A 27,622-nucleotide genomic window follows, 5' to 3' on the forward strand; every position below is an offset into this window, starting at 1 on the left:
TTAAAAATTTTTTAAAAATGGTTCATTAGAATTGTATGTAATAGCAGAATTTGTTGTTGGATCAAACCCAGGGTCTCCCACATAGTAGGCAGGTGCTCTACCCCTGAGCTACATCCTAGGCCCCTAATATTACTTTTTTTTTTAATTCCTGGGATTGAACCCAGGGGTGCTTAACCACTGAGCCACATTTTCAGCCCTTTCTATTTTTTATTTTGAGACAGGGTCTCACTAAATAGCTTTGGGCCTTGCTAAATTGCTCAGATTGACTTTGAATGTATGGGACAGCCTCAATCTCCTGAGCTGCTGGGAATCCAAGTGTGCGCCACTGCATCTATCTCTCATATTATATCTGTGGTCATAATTTTATACATATTTTCTTTAAAAAACAAAATTGTTGACTGGGCATGGTGGCAGACACCTGTAATCCCAGCAATTTGGGAGGCTCAGGGAAGAGGATTATGAGTTTGAAGCCAGCTGGGCAATTTAGCAAGACCCTATTTGAAAATGAAAAAAGATTGGGGATATGGGGATATAGTTCAGTGGTAGAGTGCCCTGGGTTCAGGATGGTGCCACACACACAAAAAAAAAAGTCATCACTTCGCATTTAGTGTTTTAAAACCTGAATTACTTACAACACATCATAAACATTTTCTTTACACTCTTTTAAAGCATGATTACTTTTTTTTTTTTTTTTTGGTACCAAGGAGAATTGACCTAAAGACACTTTACCATTGAGTTACATCCCCAGGTCCATTTTTTAAAAATATCTTTATTTTATTTATTTATTTTTATGTGGTGCTGAGGATTGAATCCAGTGCCTCATGCATGAGAGGCAAGCGCTCTACCACTGAGCTACAACCCCAGCACCCCCAGTCCTTTTCATTTTTATTTTGGAATAGGGTCTAAATTGCATAGGTCCTCCCTAAATTTCGAAGGTTGACTTTGAACTTGATATCCTTCTGATTTAGCCATTTAGTCTCTGAGTAGCTGGGATTATAGGTGTGTACCACCTTGCTGGGATATTTTGGTTTTCAAATCCAAAACCTATCAGTTTTAAGGCTCTATTCTGGTGTACTTTTCCCATCGATATTTAGGTAAAAACTGAATTGGGGAACTGATTGCAATATAGATTCTCAGGAGTTTCCCAGAAAAATAAATAAAAACAACCAGATACAAGTGGTTTTACATTGAGCAACTCTATGTAAAATGTTACAACAGTGCCTGGCACAGAGGACATGCCTTATTAGCTGCTATTTATCATCATCATTATTATCCTGACACCTACCACTTTGAAATAATCAACAAGTTATTTATTAGTCATATGCATATATCTATATAAATCAGGTTGTAAGAAATTTAGTGATGCTTTAAGATGTGTGTGTGTATTTTTTTTTTTTTGTACAAGGTATTGGACCCAGAGGTACTTTATCACTGAGCCATATCCCCAGCCCCTTTCTTTCTTTTTTAAAAAATAATTATTTTTTAGAAGTAGTTGGACACAATACCTTTATTTTGTATATTTATTTTTATGTGGTACTGAAGATCGAACCCAGGGCCTCACATGTGCTAGACAAGAGCTCTGCCACTGATCCACAATCCCCTCCCTCCCTCCCTCCTTTCCTTCCTTCCTTCCTTCCTTCCTTCCTTCCTTCCTTCCTTCCTTCCTTCCTTCCTTCCTTCCTTTTTTTTTTGAGACAAAAATCTTTTTTAAGTTGCTAAGGGTCTCACTAAATTGCTGAGGCTGGCCTCAAACTTGTGATCCTCCTGGCCTCAAACTTGTCAGCCTCCGAAGTCTCTAGGATTACAGGTGTGCACCAAGGCACAATGATACATTTTGATGAAAAAAAATAGAAAATCAAAATTTTACAGAAAATTCAGTTTCCTATCATAATGTCCTTTGTCAGTTCAACCAGAGCCCTGCATCAAAGGTTAAGAAAAGTTCATAGCACACTGTTTTCCAAATAAATTAAAAACAGAAACCACTAATATGTAAGATAGTAAATGAAATTAATTACACAGTAATATAATGTATTGCTTTTCAACAATTCTGGTGTCTCATTAACTGGACCAAACTCCACATTTTTGTTTTTGTTTGTTTGAGAAAAAGAAAAAAGAAGTTTCACTGCTTTGCTAGCAAAGGAGAAACACAGGACTCTTGTCCCAGGGGCTATGTCCACAGGTATTTTGAATGTTAAGAATCAAGGTTCAAAGGGAAATCGGACATTTGAATGAGAGCCTATCCTATGGAGGAACCAATCTCCTTTATAAATTTTTTTCCCACCAAAGAGGATAGAATGCCAACAGGGAGAGGCCAGGAGAAAGACTGAAAAACTAGCTGCTTAGAGACTAGCTTCATGGGAATGTCTTTAGCTCAGCCTTTACTATGAGTGCTTCCATCCCTGAATGCCTTTGTTTTGGTATATCTTCTAATCTACAAAACAGAGGGAGGAGGAGTAAAAGGAATTAAACTACAATTGCAGAGGATATTCAATAAGTGGAAAATAGTCTTTGGCTGAATTAAAATTGTCTTGCAATCACTTTGAAAAGGAGTGAGTAAAAATCTTGAAAAGAAAACAAACTCCTAGTAGAGATTATCTCAGAAAGGTTAGTGTCCCAAATTGGCAGGAAGTCATACCAAGCATTAACACAAAATTTAAATTTCCTGCCAAGGGACTGGGGTTGTAGCTCAGTGGTGGAACGCTTGCCTAGTATGTGTGAGGCACTGGGTTGAATCCTCAGCCCCACATAAAAATAAATAAATAAAAATGAAGGCATTGTGTCCATATACAACTAAAAATAAATTTTAAAAAATTCCTGCCTAATATAGACAGAAAAATTCATTTTGTGGACGTTAAGCCTTTTTCTTTCTTTTTTTAACAAGGGAAAAGAATACATGAAATTTATTCCATCCCTAGGGTATGGTTGTAGTAGACTTTCATACTACCTTAAAATACATAATTTTCTCCCTCACCCCAACTTTCTCTTCAATGAAGAAAAAAGGAGAAATTTGCTTTGCTAATCTGAGGAAAAGTTTTTCATATAAAGAATGTACAAGATCACAGAATGTTTATATGATATGATTATCTTATAATCAATGTGTAATTTCTAAATTCCGTGGCTTTTGCTTCTTATTTTTTTTTTTGGTACTGGGGATTGAATCCAGGGGTGCTTAACCACTGAGCCAAATGAAGACCTTTCTATACTTCCTTTTGAAATGGGGTCTTGCTAAGCTGCTTAGGGCCTCAGTAAATTTCTGAGGTTGGCCTTGAACTTGCAATATTCCTGCCTTACCCCTAGGAATTCCTAGGAAGTCCTTATTACTTAAGCAAATTCACTAACAGCCTTGAGGAATGCTTCCATGGAATGATGAGGTTTATAAATATGTAATGTTAAAAAAAAATCAAGAAGGAGATGTACATCTAGAGGAGATAGTTCAAAACACCAAATTTAATTTGCAAACCCATGCTTTTTCCCAAGTAATCATGAGCCCTGGGAAGGAATTAGGAAATGAAACATATTATAAATAATTTGGATTTGGAGGTGGCTTCCCTAAGCAATTTATTAGAGTAAAATAACTGTCAAAAGAAACTCGTTGGCAAATATAATAACTATGAAACCTTATTAATTCACATTAATTAGTAAGAAAGTTAAATGGGAGTAAGAGATTGGAATTCTATAACAGAATTCTATAACAGATCCTTTGAATCTCCCCCCTCCCCCCATCAAACTAAGGATCTCACACACACTAGTCAAGTCCTCAAGCATTGAGCTCTACATATCCCAGCTTGTGTGTGGGGGGGGCGGGGATGCCTTCCAGGAAGAAGTATCAGCATGTACAAAGGCTGAGGGCTCAGGGTTGGAACTATGAAATACCCTCGCATTTTCCTGCTTAGCATCCTCTTCATTCCTGTCTTATACTCTCTGGACTCTGAACAAATGAATAAAAATAGCTTAGCATTTGAGAACACAAGCTGAGTTAAGTATGCCTAAGTTTAAATCTCAGCTTTATAGTATTTATGAGTAAAAAATTACTCAATTTATGATTAAACATAAGTTTAGTGACCTACCTGTAAGCTTTGGGAAAGGGAATGGGATTGCCACAGGATCTTGGTAGAAAGCCTTCAACATTATCGTTGCAGTGAGAGTTCCCTTGGTAACTAAGTCCATGCCTCTCGTTCCACTGGATTCTCTTAAGTGATCCTGGTAGTCATTACAGCCTGAATCATGTACTCCTATGTTATGGTGAAAGCACATTTGGGCAGTTAAGGCCTGTGGTCTCACCTGGGCTGGTCAAACAAGTGACTAATGAAACAGAGAGGTTCTGCATGATAGAGTTAGAAGGCTCCCAGATTGACTAATCTTTTAATTGAAAATAGGAGTAAAAACCTATTATCCAGCCTGCCTGGGCCTGATGGAGCATGAGATGAAGGCCAAACCTAGTCCTCTATTTGGTTGCCCATCTGTAATTTACGGTTTTATGCCTCCCATTGGCCTCTTGAATGGCATGTAATTTCTCCAGATTCTAGTTCCTGCTGTGGCTAGTTTACATGAGACAAAAGTAATGAAATCTATGTACATGAGGGATTTAGGGGGTGATGAAAACAGTCACTCTAGGAGAATGTATTCTGAGCTTGGTGACTATACTTTTGGCTTTGGGATAACTCAGTAGACCGGCTATCCTGGGGGTAAGTAGCAAAGGGTATTCCATTAGGACAAGATTTCCCAGTTTCTTTCTTGCTATTATATTAGATGTGGTAAGACAGTGGGAGGTATGTGTACATCAATCTGTAAGACTTTAAAAATTCCTCAGCCTGAGACTATGACTTCTAATACACTGGAGAAAAAAGAACTTGCCCATTTGGCTGTGGAGTCTGGGGCTGAAGATTGTAAGTGGGCTCAGAGTGGTAGAAATGCCCGTAATCCCCACTACTCTAAGGAGGCTAAAGCAGGAGGATGGCGAGTTTGGGGCCAACCTGGGCAACTTAAAGAAAATAAAAAATAAAAAGGGTAGCTCAATGGTAGAACACTTGCCTAACAAGTGCAAGACCCTGTGTTCAATTCCTAGTACTGAAGAAAAAAAGAGAAAGATAAAGTTGGCCAGTTCAGTCACTGTGGCCATGATGACCACAATGAACTCATGGATCTAGGATCGGGAAAAATTATGAATGAAGCTGCAAGGAAATTGTCCTTAAACTTGAACCCTAATTTGTGAAAGGTGACAACAGCAGGCAAGTCTCCACATAGGGACAGGACTGCTAACTCTATGAGTATGAACCTGGTTCTGAGATTAACTTTTCCTTAGAGACCTTTCATAAATCATCATGGGCACCATGAGAACTTGGGGAAGTATCTGTTCTTTTTCCCCTTTCTCAGTACTGGGGACTTCCCAGCACCCAGGGCTGCTCTACCACAGAGTTACATCCCTAACTCTTTTTTAAAAATTATGAGACAGGATCTCACTAAATATCCTAGGCTGGTCTTATACTTGCCATCCTTCTGCCTCAGGCTCTGGGGTAGCTGGTATTATAGGCATGAGCCACCATGCCTGGCTCTGCCTAGTTCATAAAGACTGGCAGCGACCTTACCAGAACAGACTTCCCACCTACCTACCTGTTCATTCCTCATTTCTAACCCTCACACAATTTCTTATTATTGTTAGTTCTTCTTTTATATTAATTAAAAACAAAGTGTTAGTTTTATGGATTTTAGTTTCTTTTCAATCACTGAATAATGCATTATATAGAAATGTCAAGCAAACTTGGACTATAGATTGTGCTGTATGGGGAAGTGTTTCATGCAGAACTTCTCAGCCTTTGAATGTGGATATCTACAAGGGTATGGATTCTCCTTCTCACACTGCTTACCTTTCCTTATTATATTATACTGGGCTCATTAATTTTTTCCTAGTCCTTGAAGGTTTTTCAGTTTGAATCTTGGTTTAGATTAAGTCCAGGAATAAGTAGAGTGATACTCAGATGAAAAGACTTACAAAACATGAATGTTTACCTTCATTCTTAGTTCTCCAGGAATAGATTACTAATTGTGGCAGGGGCCATTTCCCTGTATGGGTGAGGAGGGTCCTCAACAGTACTTAACTTCTCTAAATACACACCTTTTTTAGGGTGAGCCACCTTCCAACTGTTCTACATTCCAAGTTTTTCCGTGGGAGCATTCTCTTCTTTGAGCAATAATAAGAACATCTACCTTATTTAGGGAAACTGTTATATCCACAGTAGTATGGCTTTATTAAATGACCGCCCCCCCCCAACACACACAAACCCCATATTAGAGTACAGCAGGCATAACATCTGAATTCAACACTGTTCAAAAGGTAGGGCAGGGAAGTCTTTATTTATATACAGCTCAGAAGTAGGTTTGATAACCCCTGGACTTGTAATGTGTAGTGCAGAGCCTCCCGGCAGATTTGGGACTCTTAGAAGTAATCTCAAATTGAGTTCTATGCTTTATGCTGAGTGACCTGAAATAAAGGTGTTGAAACAAACAAACAAACAAACATGTCCTAATATCCTTACCTAAAAACTTAGTTTCTTAGAGACACATAACTGCTCTAAATTCAGATATGTATGGGTTAATTTCCCATAGTGCACCTTCTGATTTCAAAGGCGGCTTTCATAACCATTGTTTTGTTCATTTTCTTTTCTTTTCTCTTTTTTTGTCCTAGGGGTTGAACCCAGGGGCACTTTACCATTGGGCTATATTCCCAGCCCTTTTTATTTCCAATGTTGAGACAGGGTCTCACTAAGTGGCTTAGTGACTTGTGAAGTTGCTGAGGCTGACTTTGAACTTGCAATCCTCCTGACTCAGCTTCTGGAGTAATTGGGATGATAGGCATGAGCCACCATACCTGGCAAGTTTGTTTAGCTCTACCAAAGGTCTTTCTAAGTCAGGAGGGCCTCAAACTCTTGGCATTTGTCTCCTATGGTTTTAGTAGTTAAAAATGACAATTCTATTCATTTATTTTTGGTAAAAACTAAATGATAACTATTTTTCTTTTTTAAAAAATACTGGGGATTGAACCCAGGAGTGCTTAACCACTGAACCACATCCCCAGCCACACTCCCCCAGCTTTTTTCCACAGATAAATGACTTTTAATTCGTTGTTCCAAACTGAATGAAGAGTTATACAGATCAGCTAAACAGAAAGGCTGTGGCCTGTAGGTAACAATCCTGGTTGTTTGTTGAGTGCTACCTGCACTGAGCACATTCAGGTTTTCAATATTTTAAGTTTATACAATAACAGTAGATACATCTCTGCTGCTGCATTATAAAGTTGCTTTATAACTGATGGGAAGGAAAGATAGGAACCCTAGCACCTGTGAGGCTCTGGATTCCATCCCCCCATTTTCCACATCCAAATTGAGGAGAAATACAATTTGGCTATTTTGGCCTTTTGTGTTTGGGAGCTTGTGGTTTCAGAGATCTCAGCACACAGCCAGCCAGCTCCATTCCTTGGGGCTCAAGGTTAGGAACCCAGTCCTTTTAAAAATATTTTTTATTTAGAAACAGGACTCACTAAGTTGCTTCAGGCCTCGATAAATTACTGATTCTGGCTTTGAACTCATGAGATTCTCCTGCCTCGGCCTCTTGAGCCGCTGGGATTACAGACATGCACCACCATGATGATTCTTTTTTTGTAGGGGGTATATCATAGATTGAACTCAGGAGCACTCAACCACTGAGACACACCCCAGCCCTATTTTGTATTTTATTTAGAGACAGGGTCTCACTGAGTTGCTTAGCACCTCGCTTTTGCTGAGGCTGGCTTTGAACTTGCAATCCTCCTGCCTCAGCCCCCTGAGCTGCTGGGATTTCAGGTTTGCACCACCATGCCCAGCTATGATGACTATTTCTTAATGATTCCAGATAATACTGACAATTCTATATGATCTTGGGAAGATACTTAATTTCTCTGTATCTGTTTATAAAATGGGATTATAGCAGTATCTAGTTTACAGCATTTTTGTGAGGAGTTCATGAGTCAATACATACCAAGTATTTAGAAGGAAGCCTGGCATGCAGGCATATGTGTGTATGTATGTATGTATGCATGTGTAGATTAGATAGAGATATACATAATTGAACCCAGGGGTACCTTGCCTCTGAATACATCCCCATTCCTTTTTTTTTTTTTTTTTTTTTAGATATACATAACAGTAGAGTATGTTTTGATGTATTATACATACATGGCCCATTTCCTTTTTATTTTTTGAGACAGGATCTTGCTAACCTGCTGAGGGTCTAAGTTACTGAGGCTGACCTTGAACTTGCAATCCTTCTGCCTCAGATTCCTGAGTCATGGGGATTACAGGTGTGTGCCACTGCATCCAACTAATACTGGCAAATATTAAGTATTCCATAAATCTTAGCTGTCATCAAATTATTGTTTTTATTAATCTGCATTCATTACATCTGCCTAAAAATACTTTACTATAGGCAGGAAGGAAGAGAAGGATGAAGGGAGGAAGGAAAAAAGATGCTCAAGGTTAGGACTTCATTAGTCAGAGTAAAGGAAGGAAAAGGTTTAGTAAATAGGTAGGAACATGTATAGAAGGAATGCTTGCAAGGGAAGATCCTAAACAGTGGTATAGGTAACCAAAAGCATAGGCCAACACTGCCTTATGCTGCCTGAGACAAGGAGTGGGAGAAAAGCCATACGAAATCATAGAACAGAGTGAAGTGATGGGAACTGAAATGCAATAAAGAGAGGATTGGGTGATCTGGGTGAAACAAACTGAATTAGAGGATAAGTAGGTCAAAAAGGAATATTCTCTTGGGCTGGGGTTGTGGCTCGGCCCTGGGTTTGATCCGTAGCACCACATAAAAACAAATAAAATGTATTGTGTTTAACCACAACTAAAAAATATTAAAAACAAAATTTAAAAAAGAAATATTCCCAAGTACTTGTTTTCTATATAGAATGTCTTGCTGCCCTTAAAGTCTTAATCATTCATTACACTTTATTATAATTTTAAAAAATGTTGTTCTTAAATCTAAATTAATTTTAGAAAATTATAAGGAAACAATGTAAATGTCCCATACTATCAATAGTTTAAAATATAAGCTATAGCTCAGAGGTATAGTATTTGTCTAGCATGTGTGAGGCCCTGAGCACCATACACACACACTAGAAAATAGTATTATAAATCCCTGAAAAACTTGCTTATATATATGTGTATTAAAAAAATCCTCAAAGATCTAAAGAAGCAGGAAAACAAATCCTTGGCCACCAAAATTACCAAACACACAAAAAAACAGTGGTCAGAAATAATAATTTTGGACTAATTTCTCAGGGTGAAAAAAATTTTCTTGTAAGCAATTTGTTTTCTATCAAACTGTTTTAACTAAGTTATCTCATGTTAGCAGGAAGCCAGAGAAGTAACTGATTAGGATGCCAAACTGGTGGAGGCTAGAGATAAGTGAAGTGTCAAAAAAGGAGTAAGAAGAGCTGAGGAGAAATGGGGAGAGGTCAGAGAGGCTTGGAACACATCTTACCAACACTGAGTTATTCTTCAAAAAATGGCAAATTCTTCACAGATCCAGACTTAGTCCTTGGCAAATAGCAGGACTATACTTGACATCTAACAGGAAATTAAATGAAGATGCTATGAACGAGCGGGTTCACAACTTTAAAGAATGTTTTTAGGACTGGCATTATCTCATTTTTTCTAGGTGTCTTGCAATAGCATACCCTTTTCCACACATGGTTCAAAACCAAATTAGATGTTGCCTATTAAATTGTTACAAATTATGACGTGGTATTATTTTATTATTTATTTATTTGTTTGTTTATAGTTGTAAATGGACACAATTCCTTTATTTTATTTGTTTATTTTTATGTGGTGCTGAGGATCAAACTCAGTGCCTCACTCACACTAGGCAAGTGCTCTGCCACTGAGCTACAGACCTAGCCCTGATGGGGTACTCTTAATTAATTAAATATTGTATCAAAAAGAATCCTTTCCTGTACTGTTTTTCTTTTTTTTTTCTTTTTGTTTTGGACTGGGGATTGAACCCAGGGGTACTTAACCACTGAGCCACATCCCAACCCTTTATTATATTATTTATTTATTAAAAAAATTTTTTTAGTTGTAGATGGACACTATACCTTTATTTTCTTTATTCATTTTTAACGTGGTGCTGAGGATCAAACCCAGTGGCTCACACGTTAGGCAACCACTCTACCATTGAGCTATAACCCTAGTCTCTGTACTTTTTATTTTGAGACAAATATAAAATATAAAAATATTTTTTAAAATGTAAAATATAAAAATATATTTTATTTGCTGAGTTACTTAGGGCCTTGCTAAACTGCTGAGGCTGGCTTTGCACTCAATATCCTCCTGCCTCAACCTCCTAAGCCTCTGGGACTACAGGCATGCGCCACCATGTGAGCCTTGCTCCTGTATTATTTTTTTATTAGTGAAATGGGACTAGCAATCTTCTCCTTCCTACATCACAAGGGATAGAATCAAGGGTATGCAAATTAAGTAGTTCCAGATTTCCAGAGAAAACACAATGTAGTTTTATTTTTCCTTTCCAGATGAAGCAACTAAGCAACTTACTTAGCTTGAAGAACACCTATATTGATAGTTTTCACGTCTTGCCATTTGCATTTCTCACACAGGCAATAATTTTTTAAGTTATATAACTCCTATTTTGAAATTTTTTCATTTTGCTCACTTAATAAATTTGCAAACTCACCCAGTCTATCAACCTTAAGACAGACCTGTCCTGGGAATTTTGCTATAAACCTAGAAGTCACTAGAAAGCACCATGCCTACTGTTTTTTATGGGCATTTTTCTTCAATCGTTTACTTTAACATCTTCTCTGGATTCGATGCAATGATTTCCATGGTGTAATGTGTTGGTCTTTTGGGGGTTTTTAAAATTGAGAGTTTAACCCAGGGGCAGTTGACTACTGAGCTACATACTAGGTCCTTTGTATTTTTGAGACAGGGTCTCATTAAGTTGCTCAGGGGTGGCCTTGAATTTGCGATCCTCCTGTCTCAACCTCCAAAACTGCTGGGATTACAGGTGTGCAACACTAGGCCCTGCTCACGTAATGCTTTTATCTTAAATACTGTACTTGGTACACTAAGAAGAACCTGGAGCTTGGCAATCTATTTGGTTCTTTTGATCATGCCATTCATTAGATGGCAAGCTTTAGAAAGGTCTTTTAGACCTTTATTAGACGTTAATTTCCATTTCTGTAAAATGGCAGTAGGGCTGGGAGATGATTTTTTTTTAAATATTTATTTTTTGGCTAGACACAATACCTTTATTTTGTTTATGTAATTTTATGTGGTGTTGAGGATCGAACGCAGGGCCTCGCTCATGCTAGGTGAGCGCTCTACCGCTGAGCCACAACCTCAGCCTGGGAGATGATCTTTATCCTCTTCTCAGACTTAAATTTCTGATCCTATACTTCCTAGTTTATTTCATCAATGTCTCATGGCTTAACTCAGGAAGAAAATCTTCCTGAAGAGCAAGGATTTTACCTACATTATTTTATCATTTTTGCTAACTTGTGCCACCCATTTACTACTTTTCAGTTCCCTTTTATGCACTTTAAAATATTAATACATAAACATAACATTAATTCATAAACTATAATAATGTTAATTCATAAATACTTTTTTTTTTTTTTTAATTTTTGACATTTATTTTTTAGTTCTTGGCGGACACAACATCTTTGTTTGTATGTGGTCCTGAGGATCGAACCCGGGCAGCACGCATGCCAGGCGAGTGCGCTACCGCTTGAGCCACATCCCCAGCCCAATTCATAAATACTTGTAGAACACTTTCCAAGGATTACCAATCACCTTTGCAAATACTATCTCATTATCATAACAGTTCTGGCTCATAAGTATTACCTTCAGTTTACTTTGGGGAATGAAGCCTAGAGGAGCCCAGTGAATTAATTGTATAGATAGTAGTTATGGAATCAGGTCTTCTGGTTCCAAAGTCTATACTGTTTTCACAACACCAAGTCCTGAAGATCCAGGTTTTGTAGGGTGTGAGGTGTCAACAATTTTTGTGGTTATTTCAAAAGCAGGAATATAAATTTATAGTATAAAACAGTATGATTCTGTGAGCACATTGTTAGGGCCCTTCTCAGAGCCTTGGAAAGAGTTTATTCGAGTGAGGGCCTTTAGGGTTAATCTCTAGGATTAAGTTAAATGGAAATCTGCTTTTTTTTGCAGTGCAGGAGATGGGAACCCAGAGCCTCACTTGCTAGGCAAACATCTCACCAGATTTTCAAGACGAAAAGAAAAAACATGGGCTGCAGATGTGGCTGAGTGGTAGAGTACTTGTCTAGCATGCTCGCACCACTGAAAATAAATAAAAAAGGTTGAAATAAATATTAATTTTATTATCATAAAACCTTTTGAGGTAGGAATTATTCTTGTTGTATGGAGTGGAAAATGAGTAGCAGAAAGATAAAATGACTTGCCTAAGGGTACAGAGCTGGGAACCGGCAAGTATCAAAGCTGGAACTCAAAAGGAGATCTGGCTCCCAGGTTCTTGCTGTGCATCTACCACACTATGCTGCTCTGTAAACCTTTTACATTTCCTGGGAATAATTTTATCACTTCTCATTATATTCCATAGTGGGAATAAATTCACAGTTGAATCAATCTCCTGTTGTGTCTACCTAACCATCTGAATGCTTGCTGCCACCCTAACAATCTTAAAACACTGCTGTTCTAGCCAGGTTTCCCAATGACCTGAAGTGCCTTATCTTCTCTCCATTTATCAAATGTAAAAAACAAAATAGCTCACATTCAGTACTTGGCTTGGATTCCATATGGTCTTCTAGTAACATGTTGAAGTCTTAGTGAAAACTTTTCTGCTGTAGGAAGAGGCAAGAGTGAGTGAAAAAAAAGCAAAGGGGATCTCATGAACCAATCTCCACTTCTCTTCAGTCTCAGGTTCTTCATTTGCAAAACAAAAACTGTAATACCTACCTTATGGGTCTTGAAAATTGAGTGGGGGTGGGGAGAAGAGGGAAGAAAACATGAGAGGATGGGCAGGGTTCTGCTATGAAGCAAGTGCCAAACAAAAGTTGGTTGATTTGTGTCCCAAAACTTGAAAACTCTCTCCAGGCAGAGGCCTCTTCTCATACTTTTTTTTGGTGTTTTCCAAGGGTCCTGGAAATCTAGGCACTTGTTATTTTACTTGATCACTTCAATGGACACACTTTGGTGTCTGGACTTGGTCAAGAATCTAAAATGGCACTTATAACAAAACTAAGGTCTGTCGTCTGACTCCAAATTCTGGATACTTCCTAGCTCTGTGACTTCCGGAAAGTTACTTAACCTCTCTGAGTTTCAGGTCCCTTATTTATAAAATGTTCGTAGCTGCACCTACCCCATAGGGTTGCAAGGATTACTCAAATAATTCAGGTGAACTGCTTAACAGATAACCTGCCCCTCAATACGGTGAGCTGTAATTCTATCCAGTCCCAAACATGATGTTCATAAAAATGTGCTCCTCTCCGCTTCCGATGGACACGCCCTATCCCACTGGCCAGTCTCCCCACCCTCTGACCGCTCTCTTAACCGACTGGTAACACCCACCGTTCACCAAATGCCACAGCCCGGGCAACGTGGTCAGGGAGATTCCTAAATTCTCTCACCCAAACTTCCTACGAGCCTAGGAAGTCGGTCTCTGTTGCCATTAGAGAGAGGAAACAGGCCCAGGGAGACTGACTTCCCCGAGGTCACCGCACTCCAGTGCCAGGCCCGCAGGGAGCCAGGCGCACGCGGTCCACAGCCCGGGCGTCTTCCCGGGTCCGAGCTGCGGCGCGTCCATTCAAACGCTGCCCAGTCCTCTCTTCCCGTCCCCATCGCGCGCCCATCGCCCCTCACGCTCAGGGTCGGGCCCCCAGGAGGCTGTTCCCCTCTTCTCAGGCAGAAATCCAGAGGGGCCGGGCAGGGGTCCCGGACCTGCGGAGGTGCGCGCCAAAGCCTCGAGTCGCGGAAGGAGCGCCGCAGCCGGCGCCGCGCCGCAGAGCGGGGGCGCAGCGCGCGGGTCTGGCCGGGCCGCGAGTCACGTGGCGGGGAGGGGGCGCCAGCGCGCGGGAGGGCGAGCGGGCACGCGCGGCCGTGAGCGTTGGAGGCGCGAGTTACAGTTCGGAGTATGTATGGCGGGGAGGGGGCGGCGGCCGCGCAGGCCGACTCCGCCCCCTGTGCGCATGCTCCGGCCCCCGCGGGTTATAAGGCAGCAGCGCCAACCCGGCCAGACAAAGTGGCGAGCTGCGACGTGACTACCCTGCCGCGTGGGTGCTAGGGCGAGAGAACCCGGCGGCGGGAGAGCGACGCGAGCTGGACCCTGGGGCCCGGAGGAACTCCAGCTCGAGCCGCCGCGTCACGCACAGCTCGGCGCCGCGAGCCCGGCACATAACGGTTAGTTAGGTCACAGAGAGCGGCGCCTGGCGCGTCCCCCGCGGTGCCCTGGCTGTGGGGTTGGGGTCGGGGTGCCCTCCGGCGTCGGGAACCTTCCTCGGGGCGGGGGGAGGAAGGTGGCGTGACAGAGGGCATCGTACCTGCGTGGTCTTGGTGAAGGGGACCTTGAGGCGCTGGGGACTGCGTCTTCCAGCCGATCCACGGGCCCCGTGGTCAGGTGTCGGCCACTGACCTGACCGAAGAGTCGAGTCATGGTGCCCGGTGACCTTGGGGAGTCGCTTCCCCTCTGGCCCTCTGTAGGCTCCCGGAGAGATGCTTTGATTTAGAAAAGGGGCGAACTGGGGCCGATTCACGTGGTCCCTCCGGACTCTCCCGCCGCCTTCTGGTCCCAGGGAAGGGACTCGGGGCGGGAGTTATTTTGGATTCGTGGCATGCCCGCCCCAACCTTCTCAGCCTGCCAGCCCTTGTCCCACCTGATGACTTGAGATTGGTGTGAGGAGCTGCATTGCCCACAGCCAAGGCTAGACTGCAGGGTTCGAATGGAGCGCAGAGGGCTGGCCAGCCCGCCACCTTCGGGACTGCTGCTGGCGGGGGCTCTTTGTCGTTCAACCTGTGGCTTCCGAGAGGCGCCCTCTATAGTATCCTCCGCCCTGGGGACTTTAGGCGGCCCAGTGGAGATGACTCTCAAGGTTAGCGTTATCTTTGGACGGATGCACACTTTTTGTTTCTTCAACTACATCCTTTTTTTTTTTTCCGCATTCATTTTAACATTGCATTTCTTTGTCGTGACATATTTGGTGGAACAAGAAGCAGTTGCAAAAACTACTTTGTAATCACTGTAAAGCAGGAAACACGTGTTATTACTCCAGTTTTTTCCCCCCCGGGTTTCCAGTGGCCGATTGCAAACTGGTTGTCGCTTAATAGTAAAACCTTTACAAGCTACTTTATTTGCCATAACTAGTTTCGAAATCTTTTTTTGAAAATTCTGCTTTCGAAATAAAACGTGTACAGTTCAGCTCCCTGATAAGAGCGTGGGACTGGTAACTACTGGCATTTCGTGATAGCATGAACTCTGAATTGTGTGAATGTAAATAGGAATTAAGCCATTCGTAATTTCTATCTCAGTTCCCAGCCCCACGAGGTTGAAACAGACTGTGTCTTCAGTTTTAGTTGTTAAATAAACCCATAAATCCAAATCTTATACCCTGGGGTACAGCTTTGCCTTCAGGATACCATAGAAAATGATGAAGAATTCAAGGCATCTAACAGGTAATGAAAGATTTTTTTTATTTAAGCCAAAAATTGAATAGTAATTCATTCTCTGTTTAAATAGAGGCTGTTGCATCAGATTGCTGTAACCCTTATTAAATCTGCCCATTAATAGTCTGAGGAGCATTTTGTGACTAAAGATTTGGCTGTAAGCTTAACATAATAGGCCGTAACATCCCTAAACAGTTATTAATAAGGTAAAAAAGATCACACCACCTTAGGACGAAACCAACTGATCAGTGTTTGATAGTTTACATGTCTTTTCACCTTTTAAATATTAGAGCATATAATATTAGCTCCAAAAAGGGTCCTATTTCCTTTATTTTATACATACGGAAACTAAAGCTGGAGAGGTTAAGAGACCTAACATTTTGTGTCTGAAAACTTGTTAATGGATGGGAGAAAACTGTCTTTGACTCCCGTTTTGTCAGTTTAGCACTCCTGAATTTGTAAATATGGATACTTACTATCTTAAGCTAAAACTATATTTTTAGAGTAATAACTTATCTACTTCTTTTTTGAAAAAGTTTCAAGTTGTAGATGGACACAATACCTTTATTTTAATGCAGTGCTGAGGACTGAACCTAGTGCTTCACCTAGTCCTAGGCAAGCGCTCTAATCACTGAGCCACAACCCCTCAGTTCCATAATTTATCTCCTTTTTAGGTTCTGCATACCCATTCTGTTTCCAGTTCTCTTCATAATATAGGTTCCTGTGCAGATTCAGATCCCTGTGTAAATGCCTAAATGGATGACTGTTTTTGTTGCAGATGAGGATTAGGAAGATGGAACTTGGAAAATAGTCTAGAAACTTGTGAATTTCATAATTCAGCAATTTGTTATTGGCTCTTAGGCATAAGGAGAGACTTATAAATCTCAGCACTTGCCCTCCTGGAGTTTATAATCTAGCTGGGAAAACAGATAAATATATAAATTACCACAGCAGGTATTCTGAACACATATTGTTATGATAGGGGAAGTACAGGTTTCTATGGGAGCTAGTACTGTGTTGTGTAGCTGTGAGAAAGTATCCAACTTAGTAGAGAAGCAATCTGAAACTTGAAATATGAATAGGAGCAAGGCAGGAAAGGGAGTTGAGGATAAGCAAAAAGAGCATTTCAGATATGAGTGGTGCAGCTATAGAATACAAGTGTAGTGCAAGAGCTCACCAAAGCTAAAGCATAAAGAGGAGTCAGAGAACATGAGAAGATAATGGAGAGCCTTAAATCATTTAAAGGAATTGGTTAAGATTCCTTTAAATGATTTAAAGGAATCATTTAAAGGAATTTTAAATTATTAAAAAAAAAGTCTGAGGGGCTGGGATTGTGGCTCAGCGGTGGAGTGCTCGCCTAGCACGGGCGGGACCCCGGTTCGATCCTCAGCACCATATAAAAATAAAAGGCATTGTGTTGTGTCCATCTACACCTAAAAAATAAAAATAAAAAAAACGTTTGAAGGAGCACTCTGTGTGAAGGTGATGGAAAGCAGTTTTTAAGGATTTTAGGGGATGTGGGGATAGCCTGATCATATTTTGCATTATAGGGGCATTTTTCTGGATCCAGTGTGGAAAGCAGGTTAAAGGAGGCCCTTGGAATGGTGGGAGACCACGGTGATGAAGTAGATGGACAGTAGTGGGAGGATGGAAGAGAAAGGTAAACAGGATTTGGTGGTGGACCAGTTGTAGAGACTGGGGAAACAAAAGGAGTTAAGTCACCCAGGTTTCTAACTTGAGCAAATAAATGAGTTCATTGTCTTCGTCTAACCTTTGGGGCACTAAGTGGTTGTGTGACCCTGAAGGCTGCTCAGTTTTATAAAACTTGGGGACAAAATTTAAAGCCATTCCTATCCTCTGCATTTGTTGATGACACTGAGAGTGGAGTTTTTCTTTTGTATCTTCAAAACACAAACAATTGAGCCATTAATGTTTAATCTCCACCGCATCTACTTTCCTCATCCCCTTCATATTGTGAAGCAAATCTATGTAAGTATTTCATCTAAATGTTTCAGAGTATCTCTCTGAAAGATGATTTATTTTTTGGTAGAACTGGGTATTGAACTGGGGTGCTTTACCATTGAGCTACATCCTTAGCCTTTTTTGTTCTTTATTTTGAGAAAGGGTCTCATTAAATTGCCCAGGCAAGTCTTAAACTCTGTCTTCCTGCCTCAGCCTCCCAAGTTGCTAGGATTAAAGGTGTGTACCACTGCTCCCATCAAAAGATGATTCTTGTTTTTTGGTTTTTGTTTTGTTTTGGTTCTGGGAATTGAACCCAGGGTGCTTTACTACTGAGCTACATCCTTCGCCTTTTTTCTTTTGTGTTTTGAGACAGGGTCTTGCAAAGTTGCTTAGGGCTTCACTAAATTACTGAGGCTGGCCTCAGATTTGTGATCTTTCTGCCTCAGCCTCTTGAGTACCTGGAATTACAGGTGTAAACCACTGTGCCTGACTCCCCATCCCTTTTTTAATTCTGAGATAGTGTCTTACTAAATTGTTGAAGCAGACCTAAAACTTGTGAACCTCCTGCCTCAGCCTCCTGAGTCACTGAGGTTTCAGACATGTGTCAGTGTGCCTGGCTGTTTTTTTCCCCCCTCCCTATTCTTAAATTGTTTTCAGATAATTTGCTGGCTTAATTTGGGATCCAAACAAGGTCTCACATTACACTGGTTTGGCATGTCTCTTTAAGTCTTAACCTGTAGATTCTTCCTCATTTACCTTATAATTTATTTGTTGAAGGAAATAGGTCATTTTTCCTCTAGTTTCCCTCGTTCTGGATTTTGATGATCATGTCCCTCTGGTATAGTTTTAACCTGTCCTAGTTTAGCATGTCCCTTTATCCCTTGTATTTTCTACAAATTGGTAGCTAGATTGAAAACTTGGAGCAAATTTAGATTGATTCAGGTTTGATTTCTGGTTGAGGGTCTGGGAAGAGAAGGTAAATACAATTCATAGGTAGTGGTGTATACTTCAGGGAGGCATAGGATATTTGATTGTTCCTCTTTCTGCTTTATTAAACCTATTTCATAACTTTGCTAGTAGTTTGCAAATGTAAGTAATTTGACCATTTTTTAAATATTTATTTTTTAGTTGTAGCTAGACACAATATCTTTATTTATTTATCTTTATGTGGTGCTGAGGATCGAACCCAGGGCCTTGCACATGCTAGGCAAGCACTCTACCACTGAGGCACAACCCTAGCCTGCATTTCTTAATTTATTAACCAGAATACTCACATAAAAGAGAAACTACAATTTAAATAGGAAGGGCAAGTTTTTGTGTTTTAATACTGTGTGGTTAAAAAAAATACTATATGGCATATGATTGAAACACTATCTTTGGGGACAATGTATTTAATTTCTTTCTTTTTGTAGTAGACAGTATACTTTATTTATTTTTATGTGGTGCTGAAGTTCAAACCCAGTACCTCACACATGCTAGGCAAGCGCTCTGCAACTGAGCTACGTCCCAGTCCCCTGGACAATGTATTTAAATGTAATAAGGTACATCTTTAGAAAGCTACTGCTTTAAGTTGGTAAAATGTTTTTAGTGCATTTGAAACTTAGAGTTTCAAATGACCTTCTTTGGAATTTTTTGGGGGAGGTACCAGGAATTTAACTCAGGGGTACTGGACCACTGAGCCACATCCCCAGCCCTATTTTGTATTTTATTTAGAGACAGGGTCTTACTAAGTTGCTTAGCGCCTCACTGTTGCTGAGACTGTCTTTGAACTTGCCATCTTCCTGTCTCAGCCTCCTGAGCTGCTGGGATTACAGGCATGTGCCACTGCATCCAACTGGAATGTTTTAAAATTATGCTCTTGCTAGGTCTGGTGGTACATGCTTGTAATCCCAGCAATCTGGAGGCTGAGTCAGGAGGATTGCATGTTTGAGGCCAGCTTCAGCAGTTTAGTGAGGCTCTAAGCAGTTTAATGAGACCTTGTCTCAAAATAAAAAAAAAATAAAAGGACTGAGGATGTAGCTCAGTGGTAAAGGGCCCTGGGTTCAATCCCTAGGAACAAAAAGAAAAGAAAATCAGCTCGTAAATTGATAGTGTTTCTATTGTTCATCTCTGCCCTTTCTTGGAGTTTATCTGTTTCCCAAGCTTCAGGGCTTTTGTTGGGAAATACCTGGTGGAAGTATTACCAAATCTAAGTCATAGGCTTTAACCAGATTCCAGATTTTAAGTTCCCTGAGAACAGAGGTGAGCGACTCTTTTGATCTGCTTTTTAAGTTAACCTGGGCATTTCAAACTCAGTGTGTCACTTAAAAGCCCATCATCTTTGTTCTCAATTTCCCTTTATTCCCCAAAGCTAGTTTTCTGGTAACCAGAATTAAAACCTTTGAATCTTATTATTATTTCCCCCAGTGGGCCCTCTGCACTATTGTATGCAGGCAGGTGCCAGTCATTTCCTCTCTAGCTTAGCTCTTGCTTCCATCCCTCTCCCCTTTATTCATATCACCACTACATAGTTTGGGCTATTGCTATGACCTTTTAGCTTCTATCATTGTCATCCTCCTTCTCTACTATGTCTTACTTGCTGCCAGTTCTTGTTCATGCCATTTCTCTAATTTCTCATGGCTTTTAGTGCCTACCCAAGTAGTATTTGCTTGGATAGTCTTCTTTAGTATATTTCTATAGGTATCATTCGTGTTCTACAGAACACACATTACTATTTATTTCTGATACTAGAAATTGAACCCAAGGGCCCTTAACTACTTAGCCACATTCCCAGCACTTTTTTAATTTTTTATGCTGAGACAGTGTCTCGCTAGGTCGCTTCCAGCCTTGCTAAGTTGTTGAGGCTGGCTTTGAACCTACATTACTGCTGCCTCAGCCTCCTTAGTTGGGATTACAGGCATGGTCACCACACCCAGTATTCTTTGTTTAATTTGCCCAGACACTCTGGTATTTTCCTTTGTACTTTCTTCCCTGTGATTTTTTTTCTTTGTTTGGAGGGTCGTGGGAAATTTTACAGTGGATACATATGGTAGAAAAATTGAGTATGGGTAACATGTTTGAGCTCTAGTGCCAGCCACAGTAGTCATCTTATGGAAATGGTGTTTAGAGTACATGCAATGATGGGATAAATTCACATGTACCACATCAGTGAAAATGGTGGCAAGGCCTGAGCCATTGACCATTTATGCTGCAACAGAATTCAGCTCTTTTGTTTGTCCACACTACCCTGTTGCTAATCACAACTCATAATATTGTTGAATTTGATTTTGTTACAGTGATTTAGCTTTTGTGTAAAGAAGAAATTTTTCAAAATGTACTGGTATTATAAATTGCTTATTTGATCATAGATTGAAAATGTGTTCCCTGTGATTTTGCTCTTCCTGTGTAAATCCTCAAGTACTTTGTTTTTTTTTTTTTTGTATTAGGGATTGAACCCCAGGGCACTTTACCACTGAGCTACATCCCCAGTCCTTTTTGTTTTTATTTTATTTTATTTTTTGTGGTGCATGTGGATTGAACCCAGGGGCTTGTGCATGCAAAGCAAGCACTCTACCAACTGAGCTATATCCCCAGCCCCCCCAGTCCTTTTTATTTTGAGATAGGGTTCTGCTAAGTCCCTGAAGCTAGCCTCAAATTTGCGATCCTCCTGTTTCAGCCTCCTACCACATGTGGCTCAAAGTACTTTTCTGTTTAGTTTCTTCCCTCCATTTCCTGCCCCTCGCCCTCATCTTGTTGTTGGGGATTGAACCGAGGGCCTTGTGTAACCCACATCTTCTGAAGATTATTGAATGAATAAAAGCCTAATGAGCTGGACACTGGTGCACACCTGTAATCCCAGCAGCTCAGGAGGCTGAGGCATTGGGATTGCAAGTTCATACAATTATAGCTGTCTTGAAATTGTTTAAGCTTCTCCCTACTTCAGAAATACTATGGAGCTGGGCACAGTATAAATAAATAAATAAAATAATAAGGGCTTGAGAGTGTGGCTCAGTGGTGGAGAGTCACTGGAGAGTATTGGATTCAATCCTAGTGCTGAAGAAACAACAACAACAAACCAACCATCAACTAAACACTGGTTATAACCATTACTGCTAGGTCTTAGTTGTTATTTTATTTTTTGGTACTGAGGATTGAACTCAGGGATACTTGACCACTGAGATAGGTTCCCCAGCCCTGTTTTGCATTTTATTTAGAGACAGGGTCTCACTGAGTTGCTTAGTGCCTTGCTAAGTTGCTGAGTCTGGCTTTGTACTCAATCCTCCTGCCTTCGCCTCCTGAGCCACTGGGATTACAGGCGTGCACCACCGCGCCCAGCTTACTTGTTATTTTTTTACAAACATCTTATTACATCCAATTAAAAATATTTTTACAGTTCTACCTTACATTTTATTTTATGCATTTAGAACATTATTCTGACAAGAATTCCATGGGCTTTTGAAAACCACCAAAGGAATCTGGCACTAAAGATGCTAAGGACCTCTGCTCCTAACTCCTTTACTTTTTTTCCCACGTGAGAGTGAAATTAACCAAATACAACATAGGCTATAGATCATAATGTTGCAGGGTTGTAGAATGATGATGTTATAGGTTAGGTAAATTCTTGGGCCATTGACTTACTCTCCTTTATTATAAATACTGGCTTCACAAATTAGGAAACAAAATGCTTATGTATATGCTAAGGTAGAGCAAAATGATGTGTTTTTTTTTGGGGGGGGGGAGTACTGAGCCACATCCCGAGCCTTTTTATTTTTTATTTTGAGTCAGTGTCTCACTAAGTTGCTGAGACTGGCTTTGAACTTGTCAATCCTCAGCCTCCCCAGTCAGTGAGATTAACAGACATGCACCACTGTGCTGGACTAGACTAAAATAATTTTCCTTCACAAATTCAGGCAGAATAATTTTGCTTTGAATTCAGGAAGTTTGTGTTTTCAAAGGAGTTTTATTTTAAGGGCTATAAGTTAAAAGGAACAGTGGATGCCTTCATTTATTTGGCATTTTCTTACCTTTGTTTTGAGTACCTTGAAATCAGCAAATGTACTTGAAACCTTGTCTTCAACAACAGCTTAGTGTATGACTGTATGCATTTACTTTACTCAATTGGAAGAACCCCTGAAAAGGTTGATAAACCTCAGATTTGAAATACCTGCCTCTGCAGATTACAATTGTACATCCTTACTTCAACCTATGTAGTTATATAACAGTAATATTAATTACCCACAGAAATCTGTTGGATGGAATAGAGGAAAGGAGAGTGGTTTATCAATTACTATAGTTTCCAGGAAAATAAAATGCTTATTTGGAAATTGTGTATTTCTAATTAAATTACTGATATTATCTTAATGACAACGTAGCCTGGCCTTATATTGTCAGCAATTAAAAGGGCTTTTTAAGTTTAGTATATTTTGAGTTAATAACACTAATTTCCTTTTGATTATATCTGTAATGACTGTATAAATAGACATTTTTTTTGCTCTAAAAATGCTTTGCAAATAAAAATTTTTAAATGATGAATGTTTTAATTGCCCAATAGTACTCGGTTTTAATACTCTGGTGGTTTGTCTGGCACTAGTGAAACAAACAACAAGAAAAAACAACTTAGTTCTGTGTGGTCAAAGGGACTATCATAGTGAAATCTGTACTCGTTCAAAAGGTTTTTATTATGTGATTACTGAATGTACAGGAAATTATTAGAAAGGTATGGAGGCTTTATTTTTTTCTTTTCTGATACTGGGGATTGAACCCAAGGGCTTTCATCCACTGAGCTATATCCTCAGCCCATTTTTAAATTTTATTTTGAGACGGGGTCTCACTCAGTTGACCAGGATGGCCTTAAACATGTGGTCCTTTTGCCTCAGCCTCTTGAGCAACTGGGATTACATATGTGTGCACCAGTGTACCTTGCTGAAAAAAATATCTTGGAATATGGTTTGAAAGCTTTTAGAATGAGAATAAAGCTTTTAAATGAACTGTTATTACTCTATTTCTAGTCCTTAAAGATAGATTTTATTTTAAATTAAGTATAATGTTAATTCTATAATTCAGCTCAGTTTTTTGCAAGAAAACGCCTCTGTTTATCTTTCAGTGAATTTTAATCCACTTATGCTCCTTATTAGCCTTTAGAATTCTTCAAGTGAAGTAGATTCTAGCAAAAATACTAGAATCTACTAAATAAAATATTTTTAAAAAATGTTCATTTACATTCAGAGTAATAAATGATGTAACCCTGACAATATGCTGCTTTTTAATTTTAATCTAGCCATAATATTTATTTTTCAGATTCTGGAACAAGGTAGCTCATATATTAGTAAATTGAATTGGCCCACTTAGATCTTGATAGGTATTTATTCCAGAATATAATCTGGAATTCTGCCAAGCAAAATCCAGCATTGATGGACACAACATATGTCCACCCTTTCTTCGGTATTATTTCATTTTTATGGTTTATAAAACATGAAATGGGTCCATTTTGGGGAAGAAGTAAACACATGAAAGGGACATAAGACTCAGGACATAAACAATAGTTACTTTCTAGTCTGTGAAAAGGCAAAAATGAATCACTAAAGAAGGTAAATTTTTGTTGGGTATGGCTAAGTGGTAGAGCAGCCCAGCGTGACAAGAGAAAAGGAGTGGGAGGGAACCTGCACAGGAACAGAAACTTCCCTGCCTCTCTGTAGAGGGCACTATATCCAGAGAGCATAGGACGACTAAAGAGGTTTTTTTCTTGTTTCAGTTTTTTCTATTTCTCAAAAACCGGTAAAAACAAATTTCCTTGAAGCTTACCGTTTGGTCATATGTATGTGCTGAATTTTTAAAACTAGAAAAATAGCCTCTGTCCTTCATGATCTAAAAAGCACACAACAATTCAATTAGGGGAATATTGCTTACATAGGAAGAAATAGACATACAACTTGTCATGTAGAGTTTTTAAAGTACCCAAGAAACATTGATAAGGTGTCATACAGGAAACTAACTCCATGTGGTGAGATGTATTCAGAAAAGCAATTAGTTATACCTTAGTGTTAGGTACAATTAGGTAAACTATTAATTAATAGTTTTTTTACTTTTGCAAGTTACTGAGTATTTCTTGTATCACGTTAATTTGTGAATTTGGAACAAAATTACACTTTTTGCCTTTGTTTGACTTGGTCTTTAGGACAAAGGTGTCCTAAAGTAGTGGTGTCCCTTAATGGTCATTATGTACATTTCTCCCAAGGGAAGCATAAGGTTGTCTATTTACAGCTAAAATTGCCCGAAAAATGATTCATTATGAACCATACATCAGTATTTTTAAAGTCCCTTACTTAGCTTCCTCTTCTTCTGCCTCTTTTACAGTGATGCTTATCAGAATATCTTTTTTCCCCCTTTCCTTCTTTCCATTGGTTTTATGAGACAAAAAGCCTCAATCTTTACCAGTAAGTATGAGAAGCACTAATGACACAGCAGTGTCAAAGAGAAGGAAACTTGAAAATATGCTTTTTAATTGTGACTGATATAATGAAGAATTGGTTCTACTAACTTTTCTTAAAACTTTGAAATATCTTTTTGAAGTTATTTTCTAATCTCTGGACATCCTCATCTACTATCTTATGCCTATGTGCACTAATCCATTAACTCCAATCCTAAAGAGAAATGAGCTAACTTGATTCTGTAGCTTTTGTTTTAGTTAATTGTGCTTATATTTTCTACAATATATTAATAGATATACAGTATATTAATACAATATATTAATAGATATGCAGGCTTCTCTGTGTGCCTTTGAGAAGTAGCCTAGATTCCTGAAATGGTAAAATGCTCTGGAAGTCAGGTGTTTGCAGTGTAAAGTAAAAATAAATTCACTACTTTTGACCAGGTGTCCAACTTTTACTCAAGAGTCTTAGTGCTTAGCTCTAAATAACCAATGGTTCTATTATATTGCATGGTTTCGCCAGTTTTTTGTTCATCTGATATTAAATACTCAGCAAACTTTTAATGTAGAAAAGATGTAGGTGTTTCCTTTTTTTTTTTTTTTGGTGGGGGGAGGGGGTCCTGGGGATAGAACCCAGGGCCTTGTGCTTGGTAGGCACACACTCGACCGCTGAGCCATATTTCCATCTCTACCCTTAGATTTCTTAACATTAGTGTATTTTTTAATTGAAAATAGGCTGTTTCATCACACAGTGGTGAAGAGTACAAATTGATGTAATTTTAAGAGTAAGTTGGTAGTATATACCTTAGAATTTTTACAGGAATTCTAAAAATTTATCCAAAATCTCTAATTTACCACAGTAGTGTTTTATGGGATGTTTATAGAAGGAGGAAAATAAAAGAGATACCTAAGCATGCAGCAGTGTTACAGTATTGTTTTTTCTCTAATGCTGGGGCTTCCACACACTGGGCAAGTGCCCTACTACTGAGCTACGTCTTCGGTCTTTTTTATTTATGTATTTATTTTTGAGATATGGTTTCTGAGGTCATGTGTGGTGGCACACAGCTATAGTCCCAGCAACTCAGAAGGCTGAGGTGAGGATTGCATGTTTGGTCCCAGCCTCAGGAACTTATCTGAACTCTGTCTCAGAGTTGAAAATGAAAAGGGCTGAGGATGAATCTCAGTAGAAGAACACTCTTGGGTTCAGTCTCCAAGTACCAAAAAACCAAACAGAAGTTTATGGTATTAAGTAGAAAAAGTAGGCTCTGAAGCAGAATATAATATGAGCCCCTATTTGATGTTTATGCTTCTCCATGATTATCCTAAAAGGAAGTCAAGAGAATTGACATAAAAATGTTAATAACAGGTAAGTTTTTCTATTCACACATGTATATCTTCCAATTTTTCTATAATGAATATCTGTGACTGTGTGTGTGTGTGTGTGTGTGTGTGTGTGTTATGGGGAATTGAACTCAGTGGCACTCTAATTTTATCTCCCTTTCAGCCTCCAGCAATGTAACATTTTATGTATGCTTACCCCAGAATAGTTATATAGTTTCTTTCCTCCCTCCCTCCCTCCCTCCCTCCCTTCCTCCCTTCCTTCCTTCCTTTCTTCCTTCCTTCTTTTCTTTCTTTCTTTGTCTTTCATCACTGAGCCACATCCCCAGTTCTTTTACATATTTTATTTAGAGACAGAGTCTCACTGAGTTGATCAGGGCCTCACTTTTTGCTGAGGCTGGCTTTGAACTGAAGATCCTCCTGCCTCAGCCTCCTAAGCTGCTGGGATTGCAGGCATGCGTCACCACACCCAGCTCAGGCTCCATTCTTTATTGCATTAAAAAAAACTAACCCTTGATCTGTGAAGTTGTAAGGCTCATAAAGAAACTTAGTATGTACTTAAATAGTAGAAAGGCACAGTAAAATGGCCAAGGAATCCAGGCTGCCACTTTAGGAGGTTGTTATTGAGATTAGAGAATTAATATGCTATTGTAAAACATACTTTCACCTTGGATGATGTATTTTAAGTGCTAGTAGCTTTTATTGTTTTTGAAGTAGCATTGGTAGCAATGTGAAATTGTATTTCATGCCATGTCCCGTTAAATTTACTTGTTCCTAGAATAAGGGGCCATACTCCTGGTAATAGAAAATGTCAATTTAAAAAAAAGTCATTAAAAAATAAAACATTACTGTATTTTGTTCTCATTTATTTCTAATTGTCAGTTGAAGTAAAAATAGTTACTAGTTTCATGAACCCTTTTAATAATATTTAAAAAAATTAAGTTGTAGATGGACACAAAATCTTTCTTTATTTTTATATGGTGCTGAGAGGATCAAACCTAGTGCCTCACACTTGCCAGGCATGCGTTCTACTACTGACCTACGGTAGCCCCAGCCCCTTAACTATAAACCGTTTTAACAGCTGTTTCACAATTTTTCATGCAGGCTTGAGCTTCAAGTTGAATCGTTACAGGGACAAATATTTTTTATTGGAATTTGTACTCAGAGTCTACTAATCAGACTCTAAGTAGAAGTTTCTCTGCCTTATTTTGAAAATGGTTCTCAATCT

The 27,622-nt window shown here is 39.4% G+C and overlaps 2 protein-coding genes across 2 annotated transcripts in view; one reads left to right on the forward strand and one right to left on the reverse strand.

Annotated features, from left to right (window-relative positions):
* The window catches only part of Lrig2 (leucine rich repeats and immunoglobulin like domains 2), a 174,144-nt gene extending 159,358 nt beyond the window's left edge, over positions 1–14,786 (reverse strand). Inside the window, exon 1 of the mRNA XM_058583604.1 lies at positions 14,570–14,786. Within this exon, the coding sequence (XP_058439587.1) occupies positions 14,570–14,682 (113 nt within the window). The 5' untranslated portion in view covers positions 14,683–14,786. The remainder of the gene's footprint in view (positions 1–14,569) is intronic.
* Positions 14,187–27,622, forward strand: part of Slc16a1 (solute carrier family 16 member 1) — a 33,011-nt gene continuing 19,575 nt past the window's right edge. Inside the window, exon 1 of the mRNA XM_046458205.2 lies at positions 14,187–14,429. The gene's annotated coding sequence lies outside the window, so the exon portion shown is untranslated. The remainder of the gene's footprint in view (positions 14,430–27,622) is intronic.

This window comes from Marmota monax, unplaced genomic scaffold (genome assembly GCF_021218885.2).
Source record: "Marmota monax isolate L192 unplaced genomic scaffold, Marmota_monax_Labrador192_F-V1.1 WCK01_AAM20220418_F8-fsc00087, whole genome shotgun sequence".
NCBI classification, from domain to species: domain Eukaryota; kingdom Metazoa; phylum Chordata; class Mammalia; order Rodentia; family Sciuridae; genus Marmota; species Marmota monax.